Source organism: Electrona antarctica (genome assembly GCF_951216825.1).
Source record: "Electrona antarctica genome assembly, chromosome: 6".
NCBI classification, from domain to species: Eukaryota; Metazoa; Chordata; class Actinopteri; order Myctophiformes; family Myctophidae; genus Electrona; species Electrona antarctica.
Genome location: NC_136811.1, coordinates 57,426,735 through 57,448,896, shown reverse-complemented (window position 1 = coordinate 57,448,896; position 22,162 = coordinate 57,426,735). Strand labels below are relative to the sequence as shown.

At 43.5% G+C, this 22,162-nt stretch overlaps 1 protein-coding gene across 1 annotated transcript in view; it reads left to right on the top strand.

Moving 5' to 3' along the window:
• Positions 1–204: 204 nt before the first annotated feature.
• The window catches only part of LOC306925193 (RPA-related protein RADX), a 62,087-nt gene continuing 40,129 nt past the window's right edge, over positions 205–22,162 (top strand). Inside the window, exons 1-7 of the mRNA XM_079503885.1 lie at positions 205–344; positions 2,594–2,690; positions 3,926–4,073; positions 4,856–4,950; positions 6,086–6,211; positions 7,080–7,240; positions 8,347–8,503. Of these exons, the coding sequence (XP_079360011.1) occupies positions 231–344; positions 2,594–2,690; positions 3,926–4,073; positions 4,856–4,950; positions 6,086–6,211; positions 7,080–7,240; positions 8,347–8,503 (898 nt within the window). The 5' untranslated portion in view covers positions 205–230. The remainder of the gene's footprint in view (positions 345–2,593; positions 2,691–3,925; positions 4,074–4,855; positions 4,951–6,085; positions 6,212–7,079; positions 7,241–8,346; positions 8,504–22,162) is intronic.

Genomic DNA, 22,162 nt, shown 5'->3' with positions numbered 1-22,162 from the left:
AAAGGTTTGGGAACCACTGCTCAAAGCAGACTCAATGCTATACAGTAGCAGCGTTTAAAGCAGTTCGTCACAGTCGACAGCAGGTGGCACTGTTTCACCACACTTAGAACTGGGACGGAGCAGCAAACTCCCAACTCGCGTTCAAGGTAAACCTTGAAGCAGATCCTGTCTAGAGCGGATACGGAAACGGGTTGAGCAGGTCCGGTCCAGAGGATGTTGTGACGTCATGAATGAGGATGTTGTTGTTTGGATCCAACATGGCGGTGCCCAGCAGCAGCAGCAGCAGCAGATGTGTTCTGACCAGAGTACTGTCCAGACTGCAGGGGGCGGGGCTCAACAACCAGGTGAATACCGAATGCTTTATTACATGTCATGACATCACGTCACTGAATACTGTATTATTACATTATGGCGTCATACTGAATTATTTTTCATTTTATGAACAGTTTGCATGAAGATTGCATGAGCACAGGACAGTACAGTAGCCTACAGTCCCCAGCTAAATGTAGCCGCAATTTGCAACTCTAGATTTTTTTATAATGGGATGAATCTAGAGTTGCAATACCCTCCATTGACTCCCCACTCATCATTTTGCGTTTGCGATCTGCTTGTCTTAAACGACGTTAAACTCACCAACATTGCAGCTGTAGTCCAAGCTTGAATTATTCTCTTTCAATCTGCCGAGCTTGTTTTTCATAAAAATCCCCCGTAGACATGTTATGACTTATGAGCTACTTTCTGTCAAGAAATTCTGTGCAAGTGATTCTTTTTCTAAGTGCTGGAGTTTGGAAGCGCTCGTCGTAAGTCACTGAACGTCCCTGCATGCATCTGTTTCGCATTTGCACATAATGCAGGAGGCAGCAGCGCAACCCCTTAATACAAACGAGCGCTTCCAAACTCCAACATTTCTTCTTCTTGACAGAAAGTAGCTCATAACATGTCTACGGGGGATTTTTATGAAAAACAAGCTCGGCAGATTGAAAGAGAATAATTCAAGCTTGGACTACAGCTGCAATGTTGGTGAGTTTAACGTCGTTTAAGACAAGCAGATCGCAAACACAAAATGATGAGTGGGGAGTCAATGGAGGGTATTGCAACTCTAGATTCATCCCATTATAAAAAAATCTAGAGTTGCAAATTGCGGCTAAGCTAAATGATGATGATGACCAAATGGACCCTAATAATAGATCTTTTAACACTTGAGATCGTAGTATGAAACCAAATATTTGGTTTCATACTACGCTCTCAAAGAGTTACATTATTGATAAACATCTGCATTACTTAATTTACAAGAAGTCTTAGCACTTACCCTACCACCTTAGACAGCACTTTTTAGACTTAGATAGCATTTGATACAGACTTATAGCATGTTATGTAGAGAGCACAATAATTGCATTGTATGTAGTCATAGCACTTCATAGTATATATGTACAGCATAGTATAGTATATATGTATAGTTTATATGTACAGTGTCATTATATAGATATGTTCTAGCTACGTTCTTAGCTTACGCATGTTTCTTGATAAATGCTTTTTATATATGTGATGTATTCCCATGCTTTTGTTCTTGCTAAATGTAAGTCGCTCTGGATTAAGAGCGTCTGCTAAATGCCTAAATTGTAAATTGTAAATTTAAGTCTACACAATAGAATAATTGTTATTTTGATCAACGTTTGCCTGTTATCTCTCCTAATGGTACCAACATCAATACAACCTGTTATCTCTCCTAATGGTACCAACATCAATACAGCCTGTTATCTCTCCTAATGGTACCAACATCAATACAGCCTGTTGTCTCTCCTAATGGTACCAACATCAATACAGCCTGTTATCTCTCCTAATGGTACCAACATCAATACAGCCTGTTATCTCTCCTAATGGTACCAACATCAATACAACCTGTTATCTCTCCTAATGGTACCAACATCAATACAGCCTGTTATCTCTCCTAATGGTACCAACATCAATACAGCCTGTTATCTCTCCTAATGGTACCAACATCAATACAGCCTGTTATCTCTCCTAATGGTACCAACATCAATACAGCCTGTTATCTCTCCTAATGGTACCAATACATCATGGAATCAACATGGAATTAAGCTTATCCAACGACAACAAGATATTCTTTAGTTTTGGGTCTGATGAATTCCTGTTCTGTTCTTTGGCTTATATAGAAGTGTCTATTTGTACGTCTCTAAATGTTTTGATGAATTGAACATGGTGGACCCAATTGTAGTGCTTTATGGTTTCGTCCACTCACAGTTAACAGCCTTTGTTATTGAGTTTAAGTGTGCTTGAAATGTACTCTGTAAACTGTTAATAAATACCCCTGCGAGGTGCCTGCGACACTATATTATTATATACATATAAAGTAATTATCTGGCACATACAATGGACATTATATTGTATTAGACATTATGGACAAACCTGCACCTTGACAAGAACACAGAGAATACACACATTATGGACAAACCTGCACCTTGACATGAACACAGAGAATACACACATTTATCCATAGACCAAACTGTAGCGATATGGAATGGAACAGTAATTAAACCCCTCTTTTTTTTCTTCCTAAAATTGCTAAATACAGCAGGTGGTGTGTGGTGAGTCTCTGCTTGTTTTATCAGTGGATCGTTACATCAGAGACACTGGATCTGCCCTGTACTTCCCCCACACGGTCCATAGAGGTCAGTATATGCTCTGTGAATGAATCATGTGGTTGCCTTGGTCATATCAGGGGTTCTCAGGGTTTTAGGCTGGGAATAACCTTAATAATAGAGAAAATACATCATAAATAATAAATCATTAACCCATTTAGGCCTAATGTCGAAATTTAAGAAAATGTCTTCTAAATCCTGACAGTTTTCTGAAATACCTCATGTTTCTGTATCAGTGGTGCTCAATATTTCATGTCAAGGACCCCAAAAATTATATTGAATTGGCTGCCGACCGCATCTGAAAATATGTAGTTCCAGGGAACCTCCCAGAAGCAAAGATTTGAGTTAAAAACGTCCGCTCTGTAAGAATATCTATTCAAAGATTTGCGCCACATTTTCACGACTTTTCAAAAATAGCAGACCTACAAGCTCGTAGCGCGCCACTCGGTGGCGCGCTATGAGCTTGTAGATCTGCTATTTTTCAATAGCTAAAGTATAACATAATGCTTAGTTAAAACACCAAAACGGGTTCCTGTCCAGAATGGGTTAAGGAAAGTTTATGCATGCACTATGTGTACTATGTAAACTCTAAATTTCCATTTGACTGCCATTCAGTTGCAAAAATAAAATAAAAATGTTTTTTTTTAATAACTTGGTGAACCTCCAAAATAATTTCTGGACCCTCCGAGGGGTCGCGACCCCCAGGTTGAGAACCCCTGGCCTAGGTGAACCCAGAGTAATCTAGTAAGAGAGTGGCGACACTAGCGTTGACTCCCATTGTAACAATGGAATGCGGAAGTGCTCATTCTATCTCAATGGGATAGTTCCAGCCATAGGAGCAATGTTTGGAACTATAGCCCATAGGCACCCGCTTTGTCTCAATGGGATAGTTCCAATGTTTGGAACTATAGCCCATAGCACCCCGCTTTGTCTCAATGGGATAGTTCCAATGTTTGGAACTATTGCCCACAGGCACCCCACTTTGTCTCAATGGGATAGTTCCAATGTTTGGAACTATAGCCCATAGGCACCCGCTTTGTCTCAATGGGATAGTTCCAATGTATGGAACTATAGCCCATAGGCACCCGCTTTGCGGCGAGATCAAAGCGTGTTGCTACTCTCCTACTCTACACTCTGGGTGAACACTGCATCATGTGGTTGCCTAGGGGATGATCTCTATGATGTAACGGTGACCTCTGTGATGTCACGGTGACCTCTATGATGTCACGGTGACCGATCTGTGAATGTATCGTGTGGTTGCCTAGGTGATGACCTCTATGATGTCACGGTGACGGACGGAGACTGCCGGCTCCGCGTGACCCTTGACCCCTCGCTGAACCGCCTGGTGGAGCGCAACGTCCTGAGCTGTGGGACTGCAACCGTCAACGCTGCGCTCTGCCGCGCCATGTCTGGGTGGGTGTGTGCGTGCGTGCGTGCGTGTGTGCGTGCGTGCGTGCGTGCGTGCGTGCGTGCGTGCGTGCGTGCGTGCGTGCGTGCGTGTGTGCGTGCGTGCGTGCGTGCCTGAACCTAACCTTATTCCTAACCTTATTCTCAGTAAAACATAATAAAGAATACAAGAACCGCGGTTGTTGTCATAGTTACATGCTGGTTACCTTGGAGATGTGTTTGTTGTCATAGTTACGTGCTGGTTACCATGGAGATGTGTTTGTTGTCATAGTTACATGCTGGTTACCATGGAGATGTGTTTGTTGTCATAGTTACGTGCTGGTTACCATGGAGATGTGTTTGTTGTCATAGTTACATGCTGGTTACCATGGAGATGTGTTTGTTGTCATAGTTACGTGCTGGTTACCATGGAGATGTGTTTGTTGTCATAGTTACGTGCTGGTTACCATGGAGATGTGTTTGTTGTCATAGTTACGTGCTGGTTACCATGGAGATGTGTTTGTTGTCATAGTTACATGCTGGTTACCATGGAGATGTGTTTGTTGTCATAGTTACGTGCTGGTTACCATGGAGATGTGTTTGTTGTCATAGTTACGTGCTGGTTACCATGGAGATGTGGTTGTTGTCATAGTTACGTGCTGGTTACCATGGAGATGTGTTTGTTATAGTTACGTGCTGGTTACCATGGAGATGTGTTTGTTGTCATAGTTACGTGCTGGTTACCATGGAGATGTGTTTGTTGTCATAGTTACGTGCTGGTTACCATGGAGATGTGTTTGTTGTCATAGTTACGTGCTGGTTACCATGGAGATAGCAGACGGAGACACACACCTCACCCAGACGGACACACACTCCCTGCCCTGGTGCACGCACACACAACCTGGTGAGTCACACACACACACACACACACACACACACACACACACACACACACACACACACACACACACACACACACACACATACACACACACACAGGTTGTTTTCTTACCTTATTATGAGCAAACTATTCCATTCCATGAGCTATTTTGCTCCGTTGTGTTGTTTATTAGAAATTTAAGAAATAAAAAAGTCGCTCATTGACTTCCATTGTAACGGGGAAACAGCTCTCAAAGTCACTATTTTAGCACATAAACCAACGCAACAAAAGCTGATTCTGACAGTTTATGACATCAGGAAAACTCATGTGGTTTTATTTTTAATACAAAATGTAAATTTTGTCTTGTTTTGACTAATTTGTGTAGAAAGAAAATCCGGTAGGTATGCCTATGCCGACCGAATCACTGCTGTTCGCGTTGAGTAAAAAACGATCTGATTGGACAAACAGTACACCCACTCCTGAAGCGTATTATTGGAATGCCGTTGAGCCACGACGGGGACGTAAACAAATGGATTTGATCTCGTCCGCTTGTCACTAAAAACATACACAATGGACGTGTTTGAGGGAAACACTTTAGAAGACACTTTATAAGAAGTGTCTGTGTCTGGGACTGCTCGTATGCGAGGCTGCAGCTGGGTGCCTCTCAAACAGCGTGGAGACTTCTGTTTACAAACGAAGCCTCGCAAGACTGCTTCAGTATATCTCCGACTAAAATAGTAACTTTATAAATCTTAAAAGACAAATAAAACCGCATGAGTTTTCCTGGTGTCATAACCTGTCAGAATCAGCTTTTGTTGCGTTGGTTTATGTGCTAAAAGAGTGCCTTTGAGAGCTGTTCCCCCGTTACAATGGAAGTCAATGGCATGGTATTTTTAATTATTAAATTGCTAACACAACGGAGCGAAATAACTCATGGAATGGACTAGTTTGCCCATAATAAGGTCAGAAAACAACCCAAACCTCTAAAAAAGTGGTCTTGCCCTTTTATTTAATTGACCAGTTGTTTCTATAGGTCCACTGATGCCCCTGGCAGCCAATAGGAGCTCATATCTTAATTGACCGGTTGTTTCTATAGGTCCACTGATGCCCCTGACAGCCAATAGGAGCTCATATCTTAATTGACTGGTTATTTCTATAGGTCCACTGATGCCCCTGACAGCCAATAGGAGCTCATATCTGCCCCTGTGGAACAACGTGGACTACAGTGGAGAGAGCTGGAGACATGACACGCCCCCTGGTGGCGAGGAGGAGACACTGCAGGGAGGTAGGACACAACTAAAACTACAACCTTTCACATGACTAAAATGCGACTAAAACTACAACCTTTCACATGACTAAAATATGACTAAAACTACAACCTTTTACATGACTAAAACTACAACCTTTCACATGACTAAAATATGACTAAAACTACAACCTTTCACATGACTAAAATATGACTAAAACTACAACCTTTCACATGACTAAAATGTGACTAAAATATGACTAAAACTACAACCTTTCACATGACTAAAACTACAACCTTTCACATGACTAAAATATGACTAAAACTACAACCTTTCACATGACTAAAATATGACTAAAACTACAACCTTTCACATGACTAAAATGTGACTAAAATATGACAAACTACAACCTTTCACATGACTAAAATATGACTAAAACTACAACCTTTCACATGACTAAAATATGACAAACTACAACCTTTCACATGACTAAAATGTGACTAAAATTTGACTAAAACTACAACCTTTCACATGACTAAAATATGACAAACTACAACCTTTCACATGACTAAAATATGACTAAAACTACAACCTTTCACATGACTAAAATATGACAAACTACAACCTTTCACATGACTAAAACTACAACCTTTCACATGACTAAAATATGACTAAAACTACAACCTTTCACGTGACTAAAACTACAACCTTTCACATGACTAAAATATGACTAAAACTACAACCTTTTACATGACTAAAATGTGACTAAAATATGACAAACTACAACCTTTTACATGACTAAAACTACAACCTTTCACATGACAAACATGACTAAAACTACAACCTTTCACATGACACTTGTGTGTGTGTGTGTGCGTGTGTGCGTGCGTGCGTGCGTGCGTTTAGTGTCTCCGGGGGTAACGGTTGCCGAGCTGCAGAGGTCATTCATTGGCCAGAGGGACTTCGCCAGGGGGACGGTCCAACGTCACATGATCGTACGCATCATCAACAAGTCTCACCTGGTGCATTATGGGAAGGCGGAGCAGAACTGCGAATGCCCGTATAAGGTAATGTTAAGGTCATATAATATCTGGCTATAGGTGGTCATTTTTTTATTTATTTTTATTTGGGGACCCCCCAAAATAATTTGGCAACCCCACGAGGCGTCGCGACCCATGGGTTGAGAACCCCTGCCTTACATAACTGAGACCTTTTGTAAAGTAAGCGCTTCTGGAAAATAACAGTAGACATTGTAACACAGTATTGTCTGTGGTGTTGCTTTTCGATACTGCACACTGTGTAATTGTATAGAGGTATCTAAAGAGCCGTATCTAAAGTACCGTTCTGAATGTACCGCATTCCCACCGTTTCCTGTCTGGCAGCCAAATCTCGCGATACCCCCGGGACAGAAACCATACCTGCTGCTGTTTGGAGCAGTGAAGTAAATAGGGTTTCAATGTAATGAGTCCCAGGATGCAGGGATGGTCTTTTAGATGAGTCCCAGGATGCAGGAATGGAATGGGACATTTTAATGATTTTTTTTTGTGGCTTTCGCCTTTATTTTATATTTTTATGGAGGGACAGACAGTAGGCTGACAGGAAATGGGGAGAGAGATGGGGGGGGGGAGACATGCAGTAAAGGCCGTCGGGATCGGGAGTCGAACCCGTGGCACACTGCCAGACTGGATTACCAGCCAAGGTGCCTGGACCACTGAGCCATGACCCAGGCCCCCAGGGACATTTTATCAGTCCCACTTCAACGACGTCAGGAGTCATATTTTGCCATTTTTACAAATTGCAACATTTAACTCCCATTTAATTTGATATGGTTATAATGTGGTTATATTCATGTAGAAAACAGTAGAATAAATGATTATTATAACTAAAGCTAGCAAAATAAACTAGAATAAAAACAGTAGGTCTCAATGGTTCATGAATAGTGTTTATTATGAGCTGGTCCAGCCGGCTCCATTCACTGCCATGTATTCATTAGTGTTGGTTATGAGCATGAAAGTGTCATGGTGAAGCCCAGTCACGTGACCACATGACCTTTCCTTCTCTAAGGTCCCTTGGTCAGTGTGAATGCCCACATAATGTCATTTAATGTCATATAAGATCTGTGTGTGCATGTGCCTGCATGCATGCGTGTGTGTGTGTGTGTGTGTGCGTGCAGGGTGTCTTGGAGGTGTGCGACCACACGGCCCGTGTGTGCGTGGTGTTGTGGAACAGCGTGTGCACCCGATGGTTCTCCGCTGTCCGACCAGGCATGATGCTGAGACTCAGCCATTACAGGGTTAAACCCTGCTACATGCAGCCTGAGCACAGCATAGGTAATGCACGCACACACACACACACACACACACACACACACGTGTGCACGCACGCACGCACGCGCACACACGCGTGCGCGCACACACAGGCACCCACAGGGCCTCATTTATCAATGGAGTGCATATTCTGCATTAAAGGATCTTCATATAATTGGTCGTCACTTAATGTTCATGATGAAATACAAAAAGAAACTCACGCCCGTGTGAAGTGAGGGGCGCTAATATATTATGGTGTAACTCGTGTTGCTATGATTAGGTGATGTAATGGTGATGTTGTGGCCTATTGAGTGGTCTATTCAACATGATTAGGTGATGTAATGGTGATGTAATGGTGATGTTGTGGCCTATTGAGTGGTCTATTCAATATGATTAGGTGATGTAATGGTGATGTTGTGGCCTATTGAGTGGTCTATTCAATATGATTAGGTGATGTTGTGGCCTATTGAGTGGTCTATTCAACATGATTAGGTGATGTAATGGTGATGTTGTGGCCTATTGAGTGGTCTATTCAACATGATTAGGTGATGTTGTGGCCTATTGAGTGGTCTATTCAACATGATTAGGTGATGTAATGGTGATGTTGTGGCCTATTGAGTGGTCTATTCAACATGATTAGGTGATGTAATGGTGATGTTGTGGCCTATTGAGTGGTCTATTCAATATGATTAGGTGATGTAATGGTGATGTTGTGGCCTATTGAGTGGTCTATTCAACATGATTGTCTCCACCAGGCCGAAGGCATGGGGAGAGAGTATGTTTTGCACTCCGTCCGTGTGTGTGTGTGTCCGTGTGTCCGTGTGTGTGTCCTTCCGTCCGTCTGTTACCAGCTAATCTCCGGCACCGTTAACCCGGTCGATGCCAAACTTTGCACACACACTCCCTGGATGCCAACGATGAACCTCTGCCCCACATTTTCCAGAACGGCCTGTTATAGCGCCACCAGGAGGCCGCTTTGTGCAAAACAAGTTTTTGGACAGTACACCTACAGATTTTGTCCAAACATCACACAAATTGGTACACAGTCTCTCTAGAGCCATTCAACGAAACAGGTCTTTCAGATTTCTCAGACTCCATCCTGATTGGCTAAGATTGGCTTCCAAAGTTCGCAAGAGTGCTCAGTTTCAAACAAAATGCTGCAAATCATGAACACATCGTGTGATTTCCGTGAAATTGTGCACGCACATTCCCACTAGGCCGAGGAAGAAATGCCACATGAACATTTTCAACTCAGCCTCATGGTGGCGCTATAACTGGCCGAAAAGTGTTTTTACCTCTAACTGCATGGATCTGTGGATAACTTTGTATTCCAACTCCCTAGAGGCCAAGGAAAAACCTTTGCCTGGAATTTTTCACATCTGCTCTTTATAGCGCCACCAGGAGGCCGACATATGTAAAACACATTTTCTAATATTACTCCTTCAGATTTTATCCAAATTTCACGCAAATCAGTACACATGTTCTCCATAGTCATGTGATCAAGACGGGTTTTTTGATTTCTCATAATCCACCCTCATTGGCTACGATTGGCTTCTAAACTTTTCAGGAGTAGCCCGCTTTGTACCCGTTTTGTACAAATCGCCACAACTACTCAACGCAGCGTCCGATTGCGGTGAAACTGTGTATGCATATTCCCACTAGGCTGAGGAAGAAATGCCACTTGACAGTTTTCGATTCAGCCTCATGGTGGCGCTACAACAGGCCAAGCCGCGTCTCACACACACACACACACACACACACACACACACACACACACACACACACACACACACTTATATATTACTCCTACACATTTTGCCAAACATCACACACACTGGTGGAGACCTGTGCCCGGAAGGGCACTTTTTCTAGTTAGGTGATGTAATGGTGATGTTGTGGCCTATTGAGTGGTCTATTCAACATGATTAGGTGATGTAATGGTGATGTTGTGGCCTATTGAGTGGTCTATTCAACATGATTAGGTGATGTAATGGTGATGTTGTGGCCTATTGAGTGGTCTATTCAACATGATTAGGTGATGTAATGGTGATGTTGTGGCCTATTGAGTGGTCTATTCAACATGATTAGGTGATGTAATGGTGATGTTGTGGCCTATTGAGTGGTCTATTCAACATGATTAGGTGATGTAATGGTGATGTAATGGTGATAGGGTTAGGCCTATTGCAGGTTTTCTCAACGTTTTTGTCTGGGGACCCCCAGAAATGCTATGGCCATGTCTTGCGCCCCTCCCCCCTCCCCACCGCGAATGTAAACTGACTGCAAAAATAACCATAGAGAAAATACAGAATACTGAAACCATATTTAATCATTAACCCATTAAGACCTGCGTAGCTACGAGCTTGTAGATCTGCTATTTTTCAACAGCTAAAGTATAACATAATATAATGCTTAAAACACCAAAAGAGGGTGTACTGTAAACTCTAAATTTCCATTTTCCAGGGACCCACGGGTTGAGAACCCCTGGCCTATTGAGTGGTCTATTCAGTGGTCTATTCAAGCACTTTTGACCAGTTGCAGAAGATGAATAAGAAGGCCAGGCATGTCCTTATTTGACTATCATTTTATTAAAAACTAAAGTAGTGGTAGCATGGCTGTATAAAAGCAGGTACATTATTTGAATTAGTTCTATATATGGAGGGACAACATCTTTCTCTTCAATGAGCTCCGTTCTTTTATAGTGAGAGTAAAATGTTCAGAGGTCAACATGTGTCCACAAAATACACTGAACCCTGACCTGTGTGTCTCTTTCCAAAGTGTATTGTTCTCACACAAGTACACAATTATACTGTTTGTTTAAAGATCATGTACTGTTATTGTACTGTTCTCTACTCTATATAGTACTGTTTGATATTGTATTGAGTACAGTATAACAACAGCAACATAATAATAAAACATGCAGGGTCAGATGTATACGCAGAAATACATAATGTAGATAGATTGATGCAATGGGGAAAAAAACATCAACATGACAGAAGAAAAGATGGTCTCTAACAGACTCCAACACAGGTCACCACCATAAAGATGGTCTCTAACAGACTCCAACACAGGTCACCACCATAAAGATGGTCTCTAACAGACTCCAACACAGGTCACCACCATAAAGATGGTCTCTAACAGACTCCAACACAGGTCACCACCATAAAGATGGTCTCTAACAGACTCCAACACAGGTCACCACCATAAAGATGGTCTCTAACAGACTCCAACACAGGTCACCACCATAAAGATGGTCTCTAACAGACTCCAACACAGGTCACCACCATAAAGATGGTCTCTAACAGACTCCAACACAGGTCACCACCATAAAGATGGTCTCTAACAGACTCCAACACAGGTCACCACCATAAAGATGGTCTCTAACAGACTCCAACACAGGTCACCACCATAAAGATGGTCTCTAACAGACTGCAACACAGGTCACCACCATAAAGATGGTCTCTAACAGACTCCAACACAGGTCACCACCATAAAGATGGTCTAACAGACTCCAACACAGGTCACCACCATAAAGATGGTCTCTAACAGACTCCAACACAGGTCACCACCATAAAGATGGTCTAACAGACTCCAACACAGGTCACCACCATAAAGATGGTCTCTAACAGACTCCAACACAGGTCACCACCATAAAGATGGTCTCTAACAGACTCCAACACAGGTCACCACCATAAAGATGGTCTCTAACAGACTGCAACACAGGTCACCACCATAAAGATGGTCTCTAACAGACTCCAACAAAGGTCACCACCATAAAGATGGTCTCTAACAGACTCCAACACAGGTCACCACCATAAAGATGGTCTCTAACAGACTCCAACACAGGTCACCACCATAAAGATGGTCTCTAACAGACTCCAACACAGGTCACTACCATAAAGATGGTCTAACAGACTCCAACACAGGTCACCACCATAAAGATGGTCTCTAACAGACTCAAACACAGGTCACCACCATAAAGATGGTCTCTAACAGACTCCAACACAGGTCACCACCATAAAGATGGTCTCTAACAGACTCCAACACAGGTCACCACCATAAAGATGGTCTCTAACAGACTGCAACACAGGTCACCACCATAAAGATGGTCTCTAACAGACTCCAACACAGGTCACCACCATAAAGATGGTCTAACAGACTCCAACACAGGTCACCACCATAAAGATGGTCTCTAACAGACTCCAACACAGGTCACCACCATAAAGATGGTCTAACAGACTCCAACACAGGTCACCACCATAAAGATGGTCTCTAACAGACTCCAACACAGGTCACCACCATAAAGATGGTCTCTAACAGACTCCAACACAGGTCACCACCATAAAGATGGTCTCTAACAGACTGCAACACAGGTCACCACCATAAAGATGGTCTCTAACAGACTCCAACAAAGGTCACCACCATAAAGATGGTCTCTAACAGACTCCAACACAGGTCACCACCATAAAGATGGTCTCTAACAGACTCCAACACAGGTCACCACCATAAAGATGGTCTCTAACAGACTCCAACACAGGTCACTACCATAAAGATGGTCTAACAGACTCCAACACAGGTCACCACCATAAAGATGGTCTCTAACAGACTCAAACACAGGTCACCACCATAAAGATGGTCTCTAACAGACTCCAAAACAGGTCACCACCATAAAGATGGTCTCTAACAGACTCAAACACAGGTCACTACCATAAAGATGGTCTAACAGACTCCAACACAGGTCACCACCATAAAGATGGTCTCTAACAGACTCAAACACAGGTCACCACCATAAAGATGGTCTCTAACAGACTCCAACACAGGTCACCACCATAAAGATGGTCTCTAACAGACTCCAACACAGGTCACCACCATAAAGATGGTCTCTAACAGACTCCAACACAGGTCACCACCATAAAGATGGTCTAACAGACTCCCACACAGGTCACCACCATAAAGATGGTCTCTAACAGACTCCAACACAGGTCACCACCATAAAGATGGTATCTGACAGACTCCAACACAGGTCACCACCATAAAGATGGTCTCTAACACAGTAGCCTGGAACTCACCTATGCTTTTTATGGCATAGGCAGCTCCCGGCAGGATCCGCCGGGAGAAACTATGCGCAGCTGCGCGACATGAGACTAATTACTTAGAGCGACTGAGAGAGCGAGAGTAGTGTGTGTGTGTGTACATGCATAGGCGTCTGGGAGAAATGCGAGGCCCTGTGCGATATGTCGGGGGGGGGGACAATTTTTTTGAATTAATTAATACTTACTTTTGCCTTCACTTTCCTATTTGTTATAAATATTAAGTATCACATTTGCTTGATTGCCTGCAGGCAGCAGACAGTTTGTGATCGATCAAAATTCAAAATTCAATTGTGAAATCATGACACTGACTGGACTGACAGAGACTGAAAGAGAGAGAGAGAGAGAGAGCAAGAGAGAGAGAGAGAGGTCGTCGGTCCACAAACCTTTTTTGTCCACACACAGTGTCCTACATGACATGGCATACCTTTTCACTTCACTCGAGTGACGAGTCGTTTTGTTTGTGAGCGGGAGCGGTTGTGCACTCAACTAGCCTGGCTACATGTGTTCAACTTGTTTTTGTTTCGTTTCCATTGTGTGTATAATTCGACTGCGTTGCGCGGTGGCGTGGCCGATCTACAAGCTCACAACGCGTCGCGCTGCAATGCATTGTGAGCTTGTAGATCTGCTCTAATTCTGCAGCGCAAACTAGCACGGCACTGCGCAGCGCAAAGGGGGACAACAGGGGGCCCCACGACCGGACGGCCGGGCGTTGCTTACGCCGGTTGGGAGGAGGGGGGGGGGGGCACTACCCAAAAAGCGGCCCTGTGTGCGTGTGTGTGTCAATTTAACAAAGGTGCAGACGATCAGAAATCAGCAGAGAGTGAGCGATGTTTGCGCTACTCTATGCCGAATTGAAGTGGACTCGGACCCAGACTTTTTTTTCCTCCCTGGAAATAAAAACGTCTGGGTTTCCGAGGCTACTAACACAGTGGTTCCCAAACTATTTTGTGTCAAGGACCCCCAAGTCAACATTTATTAGGCCACGGACCCCCCATTTGAAAACATATGCCAGTGACCCCGATAAGGGAGGATTTTTACGGCTCTAGCAGTGATTCCAAAACATATTAATTTCATGGACCCCCCAGTTTCACATGCATTATGCCACGGATCCCCAATTTAATGGCATTTCTATCTCTGGTACCCCAATTTATATTGTAAAACCACTGTTAATTTAACTCTGAGAGTGTGGCTTTTAAGGCTGGACAATTGAGAGAAGTGTTGTCCACACTGATCACATCCATAGGGTTTCTCTACACTGTGATTTCTCTGGTGTGTTTTAAGGTGGGACAATTGTGAGAGAAGCGTTGTCCACACTGATCACACTCATAGGGTTTCTCTCCAGTGTGAATTCTATGGTGTGTTTTAAGGTGGGTCAATTGAGAGAAGCGTTGTCCACACTGATCATACTCTTAGGGTTTCTCTCCAGTGTGAATTCTCTGGTGTTTTTTAAAGGTGGACATTTCATAGAAGTGTTGTCCACACTGATCACATCCATAGGGTTTCTCTCCAGTGTGAATTCTCTGGTGTCTTTTAAGGTCAGACAATTGAGAGAAGTTTTGTCCACACTGATCACATCCATAGGGTTTCTCTCCAGTGTGAATTTGCTGGTGGCGTTTGAGGCTGGACATTTCAGAGAAGTGTTGTCCACACTGATCACACTCATAGGGGTTCTCTCCAGTGTGAATTCTATGGTGTGTTTTAAGGCTGGACAATTGAGAGAAGTGATGTCCACACTGATCACATCCATAGGGTTTCTCTCCAGTGTGAATTCTATGGTGTGTTTTAAGGCTGGACAATTGAGAGAAGTGTTGTCCACACTGATCACATCCATAGGGTTTCTCTCCAGTGTGAATTCTATGGTGTGTTTTAAGGCTGGACAATTGAGAGAAGTGTTGTCCACACTGATCACATCCATAGGGTTTCTCTCCAGTGTGAATTCTCTCGTGTTTTTAAAGGCTCGACATTACAGAGAAGTGTTGTCCACACTGATCACATCCATAGGGTTTCTCTCCAGTGTGAATTATCTGGTGTGTTTTAAGGTGGGACAATTGAGAGAAGTGTTGTCCACACTGATCACATCCATAGGGTTTCTCTCCAGTGTGAATTCTCTCGTGTTTTTAAAGGCTCGACATTACAGAGAAGTGTTGTCCACACTGATCACATCCATAGGGTTTCTCTCCAGTGTGAATTATCTGGTGTGTTTTAAGGTGGGACATTACAGAGAAGTGTTGTCCACACTGATCACATCTATAGGGTTTCTCTCCAGTGTGAATTCTCTGGTGTGTTTTAAGATGGGACATTACAGAGAAGTGTTGTCCACACTGATCACATCTATAGGGTTTCTCTCCAGTGTGAATTCTCTGGTGGGTTTTAAGGCTGGACATTACAGAGAAGCGTTGTCCACACTGATCACATCTATAGGGTTTCTCTCCAGTGTGAATTCTCTGGTGGGTTTTAAGGCTGGACATTACAGAGAAGCGTTGTCCACACTGATCACATCTATAGGGTTTCTCTCCAGTGTGAATTCTCTGGTGGGTTTTAAGGCTGGACATTACAGAGAAGCGTTGTCCACACTGATCACATCCATAGGGTCTTTCTCCAGTGTGAATTCTCTGGTGGGTTTTAAGGCTGGACATTACAGAGAAGTGTTGTCCACACTGATCACATCCATAGGGTTTCTCTCCGGTGTGAATTCTCTGGTGGGTTTTAAGCCTGGACATTACAGAGAAGTGTTGTCCACACTGATCACATCCATAGGGTTTCTCTCCGGTGTGAATTATCTGGTGGGTTTTAAGGCTGGACATTTTAGAGAAGTGTTGTCCACACTGATCACATCCATAGGGTTTCTCTCCAGTATGAATTATCTGGTGGGTTTTAAGGCTGGACATTACAGAGAAGCGTTGTCCACACTGATCACATCTATAGGGTTTCTCTCCAGTGTGAATTCTCTGGTGGGTTTTAAGGCTGGACATTACAGAGAAGCGTTGTCCACACTGATCACATCCATAGGGTCTTTCTCCAGTGTGAATTCTCTGGTGGGTTTTAAGGCTGGACATTACAGAGAAGTGTTGTCCACACTGATCACATCCATAGGGTTTCTCTCCGGTGTGAATTCTCTGGTGGGTTTTAAGCCTGGACATTACAGAGAAGTGTTGTCCACACTGATCACATCCATAGGGTTTCTCTCCGGTGTGAATTATCTGGTGGGTTTTAAGGCTGGACATTTTAGAGAAGTGTTGTCCACACTGATCACATCCATAGGGTTTCTCTCCAGTATGAATTATCTGGTGCCTTTTAAGGCTGGACATTTCAGAGAAGTGTTGTCCACACTGATCACATCCATAGGGTTTCTCTCCGGTGTGAATTCCCTGGTGGGTTTTAAGGCTGGACATTACAGAGAAGTGTTGTCCACACTGATCACATCCATAGGGTTTCTCTACAGTATGAATTATCTGGTGACTTTTAAGGCTGGACATTACAGAGAAGCGTTGTCCACACTGATCACACCCATAGGGCTTCTCTCCAGTATGAATTTTCTGGTGGGTTTTAAGGCTGGACATTACAGAGAAGTGTTGTCCACACTGATCACATCCATATGGTTTCTCTCCAGTGTGAATTCTCTGGTGTATTTTAAGTTTGGAGATGCAAGTGAAGTGTTTTCCACACTGATCACAGCAATGGTGTTGTTTCTTTGCCAAGCTCCTTTGTTCATTCACCTCTGGAAGGTCAGGGCAGTCAGACTGGTGATGCGACACTGGAATGGAAACAAATACAAAGGAAAGATTGTTGGTAGGTAGAAAAACTTTAGAGAAGTAGAAGCACTTTGTGGATGTTCAACAAATCTCTGTCATGTAGCAAACTAACAGTGGCCTTAACAACTGTAGCAGGTACTTTCACCTGTTGCAGAAATTACCTAGATAAAGTGCCCCTCGGGGCAGGTTGTGGCCTCCTGGTGGCGCTTTAATAGGCCAACGTGAAACGGGTGCCATTTCTTCTTATGCCTTTGATGGCAATTTCAGGCATTTTGTTCCAAAAATGTGTTTTTCAAAAATCCAACTGTTGGTAGCGCTATAACAGGTCAATGTGAAAAGGTTGGGATATATTCCTCAGCCTAGTAGTAAAGTCAGTGAAAGATTTCACGTAAATTGCACGCTGCATTCATGATTTCAGGCTTTTTGTTCAAAACGGGGCAATCCTGCAAACTTTGAAAGCCAATGTTAGCCAATTAGGATGGAATATGAAATATGGGACAGATCCGTCTTGAACACATGACTATAGAGATACTGTGTAACGATTTGCGTTACACATTTTTTGCGTTATATTTTTGGACAGAATCTGGATGAGTAATATAAAAATAATTGCGCCTCCTGGTGGTGCTATAACAGGCCGTTGTGGAAAATGAGGTTCATCGTTGGCATCCAGGGAGTGTGTGTGCAAGATTTGGCATCGACCGGGTTAACGGTGCCGGAGATTAGCTGGTAACAGATTGACGGACGCACACACATACACACACACACACACACACACACACACACACACACACACACGGACGTAGTGCAAAACATACTCTCTCTCTCCATGCCTTCGGCCTGGTGTAGACAGTTAGAAGTCCAGGCATGGCCTTATTGCCTCCACCAGGCCGAAGGCACGCACGCACGCACGCACGCACGCACGCACGCGCGTGCGTGCGTGCGTGCGTGCGTGCGTGCGTGCGTGCGTGCGTCCGTCCGTCCGTCCGTTACCAGCCAATCTCCGGCACTGTTGGCCCGATCCATGCCAAACTTTGCACACACACTCCCTGGATGCCAACGACGAACCTATGACCCAAATATTCCTCAACGGCCTGTTATAGCGCCACCATGAGGCCGATTTAGGCAAAACACATTTCTGTAGATAACTCGTACACATTTTATCCATACATCACACAATTTGGTATACACTATCTCCATAGTCATGTGATCAACACGGATCTGCACCATTTCCCATCTTCTATCCTGATTGGCTAAGATTGGCTTCCAAAGTCCACATGATTCCTTTTCGAACAAAATGCCACAAATCACAAACGCAGTGTGCAATTTCCGTGAAATTATACACGCACATTTCCACTAGGCCGAGGATGACATGCCACTATTCTTTTTCCAAATCAGCCTCACGGTGGCGCTATAACAGGCCAATTCATGTTTTTACTAATAACTGCATCGATCTGTATACAACTTATGTATGCACACTCCCTAGAGGCCATGGAAAAACATTTCCCTGCATCCCTCCACATCTGCCGGTTATAGCGCCACCATGAGGCCGATTTCTGCAAACCACATTGTTTATGTTAGTCGCACAGATTTAATCCAAATCTCACTCAAATCCGTACACATGATCTCTGCAGTCGTTTGATCAAGACGAGCCTGTTGGATTTCTCAGATTCTACACTGATTAGCTAAGATTGCCTTCCAAAGTTTTCAGGAGTAGCCTGTTTTGTACAAAATGCTGCACATGTCCTTCTCATCCAGAATTCTATCCTCAGAGATTCTATGAGTGATCTGGCTCTGCATTTCCTCAACAAAATGAAGAACATTGTTGCAAAAAACAAAACAACTGGTTTATATTACTCCTAAACATTGTGCCAAACATCTCACACACTCCTATCCTCCTGGTGGAGACCTGTAACATCACACACACTCCTATCCTCCTGGTGGAGACCTGTAACATCACACACACTCCTATCCTCCTGGTGGAGACCTGTAACATCACACACACTCCTATCCTCCTGGTGGAGACCTGTAACATAACACACACTCCTATCCTCCTGGTGGAGACCTGTAACATCACACACACTCCTATCCTCCTGGTGGAGACCTGTAACATCACACACACTCCTATCCTCCTGGTGGAGACCTGTAACATCACACACACTCCTATCCTCCTGGTGGAGACCTGTAACATCACACACACTCCTATCCTCCTGGTGGAGACCTGTAACATCACACACACTCCTATCCTCCTGGTGGAGACCTGTAACATCTCACACACTCCTATCCTCCTGGTGGAGACCTGTAACATCTCACACACTCCTAGAAGGGCACTTTTTCTAGTTTTACTATAATTTTAGTAAGGACAAAGCATAGTTACCGAAGGTCACTCCAGTGCTATAGTTAAGTAAAATTAGCTTAAGTTGTGGCAAATCTGGGAAGAAAATGCTTACCACTAGCTTTCTTCACAGATGTGCTCATAAAGGTGTCTACTATCACAGAAAATGTTGTTCCAAGCCAACTCCCTTGGGAAACTTTGTGGGAGCTAATCAAAGTCGGGGTACCCAGAAGGCCTAGGCTAACGGCAGGACATTTTAGAATTAGCTAATATGAGCTTGTGAGGTGTGTAAATAGGGTTTTATTTGGGGTGCTGAATCCGTTCCAGCCATTACCTTTCAGTAGAAATGACTCCCTGGCCATACAATTGGCTGCTTTTGTATGTCCCAGACATGTGTAATAACCAATATGCCATGTTATGCACATGTCAATGGATGTTTAAGGGGGTTTCTTTTCTGTGTGTGTGTGTGTGTGTGTGTGTGTGTGTGTGTGTGTGTGTGTGTGTGTGTGTGTGTGTGTGTGTGTGTGTGTGTGTGTGTATTAAAATATAAAGATCATTAATACATCAAAAATGCATCTTAATTAAAACTAACTGTTGAAACAGAGAAGTAGATGGACAAAAGAACAATCTTTAGCTGATTTATTCTTTTCAGAATAAGAAAGACTTTATTGTCACACCTTAAAAATAATTAACAGTAAAATAAGGGTGAAATTAATTTGCCAGGGCTCCCAGACATTCAGTTCATTAATAAATAAATAAACAAAATATGGCTCTATATCACTATATAAAAAGATCAACACATAATAAAAAACTACTGTGCTAAAAAGAAAGTATGCTTTTGTAAACAAGTACAAATATGAATAACCATACAACTATCTCTTCTTGCAAAATTTGCCATGGCAGTTACCACAAGCAGAAATGCACTTCACTCCTTGCTTTTTTACAGCAGCACCTGAGTATGTTCAATACAATCCCCCTCACAGTTGCAACTGACAGAAGATAGTCTGGTGTGATGGGGTCTATTGACGGTACAGACTCATATCCTTCAGAAGATAGTCTGGTGTGATGGGGTCTATTGACGGTACAGACTCATATCCTTCAGAAGATAGTCTGGTGTGATGGGGTCTATTGACGGTACAGACTCATATCCTTCAGAAGATAGTCTGGTGTGATGGGGTCTATTGACGGTACAGACTCATAGCCTTCAGAAGATAGTCTGGTGTGATGGGGTCTATTGACGGTACAGACTCATATCCTTCAGAAGATAGTCTGGTGTGATGGGGTCTATTGACGGTACAGACTCATATCCTTCAGAAGATAGTCTGGTGTGATGGGGTCTATTGACGGTACAGACTCATAGCCTTCAGAAGATAGTCTGGTGTGATGGGGTCTATTGACGGTACAGACTCATAGCCTTCAGAAGATAGTCTGGTGTGATGGGGTCTATTGACGGTACAGACTCATAGCCTTCAGAAGATAGTCTGGTGTGATGGGGTCTATTGACGGTACAGACTCATAGCCTTCAGAAGATAGTCTGGTGTGATGGGGTCTATTGACGGTACAGACTCATATCCTTCAGAAGATAGTCTGGTGTGATGGGGTCTATTGACGGTACAGACTCATAGCCTTCAGAAGATAGTCTGGTGTGATGGGGTCTATTGACGGTACAGACTCATAGCCTTCAGAAGATAGTCTGGTGTGATGGGGTCTATTGACGGTACAGACTCATAGCCTTCAGAAGATAGTCTGGTGTGATGGGGTCTATTGACGGTACAGACTCATAGCCTTCAGAAGATAGTCTGGTGTGATGGGGTCTATTGACGGTACAGACTCATATCCTTCAGAAGATAGTCTGGTGTGATGGGGTCTATTGACGGTACAGACTCATAGCCTTCAGAAGATAGTCTGGTGTGATGGGGTCTGTTGACGGTACAGACTCATAGCCTTCAGAAGATAGTCTGGTGTGATGGGGTCTATTGACGGTACAGACTCATAGCCTTTAATGGGGTCTATTGACGGTACAGACTCATAGCCTTTAGAAGATAGTCTGGTGTGATGGGGTCTATTGACGGTACAGACTCATAGCCTTCAGAAGATAGTCTGGTGTGATGGGGTCTATTGACGGTACAGACTCATAGCCTTTAGTCTGGTGTGATGGGGTCTATTGACGGTACAGACTCATATCCTTTAGTCTGGTGTGATGGGGTCTATTGACGGTACAGACTCATAGCCTGGTGTGATGGGGTCTATTGACGGTACAGACTCATAGCCTTCAGAAGATAGTCTGGTGTGATGGGGTCTATTGACGGTACAGACTCATATCCTTTAGTCTGGTGTGATGGGGTCTGTTGACGGTACAGACTCATAGCCTTCAGAAGATAGTCTGGTGTGATGGGGTCTATTGACGGTACAGACTCATAGAAGATAGTCTGGTGTGATGGGGTCTATTGACGGTACAGACTCATATCCTTTAATGGGGTCTATTGACGGTACAGACTCATAGCCTTTG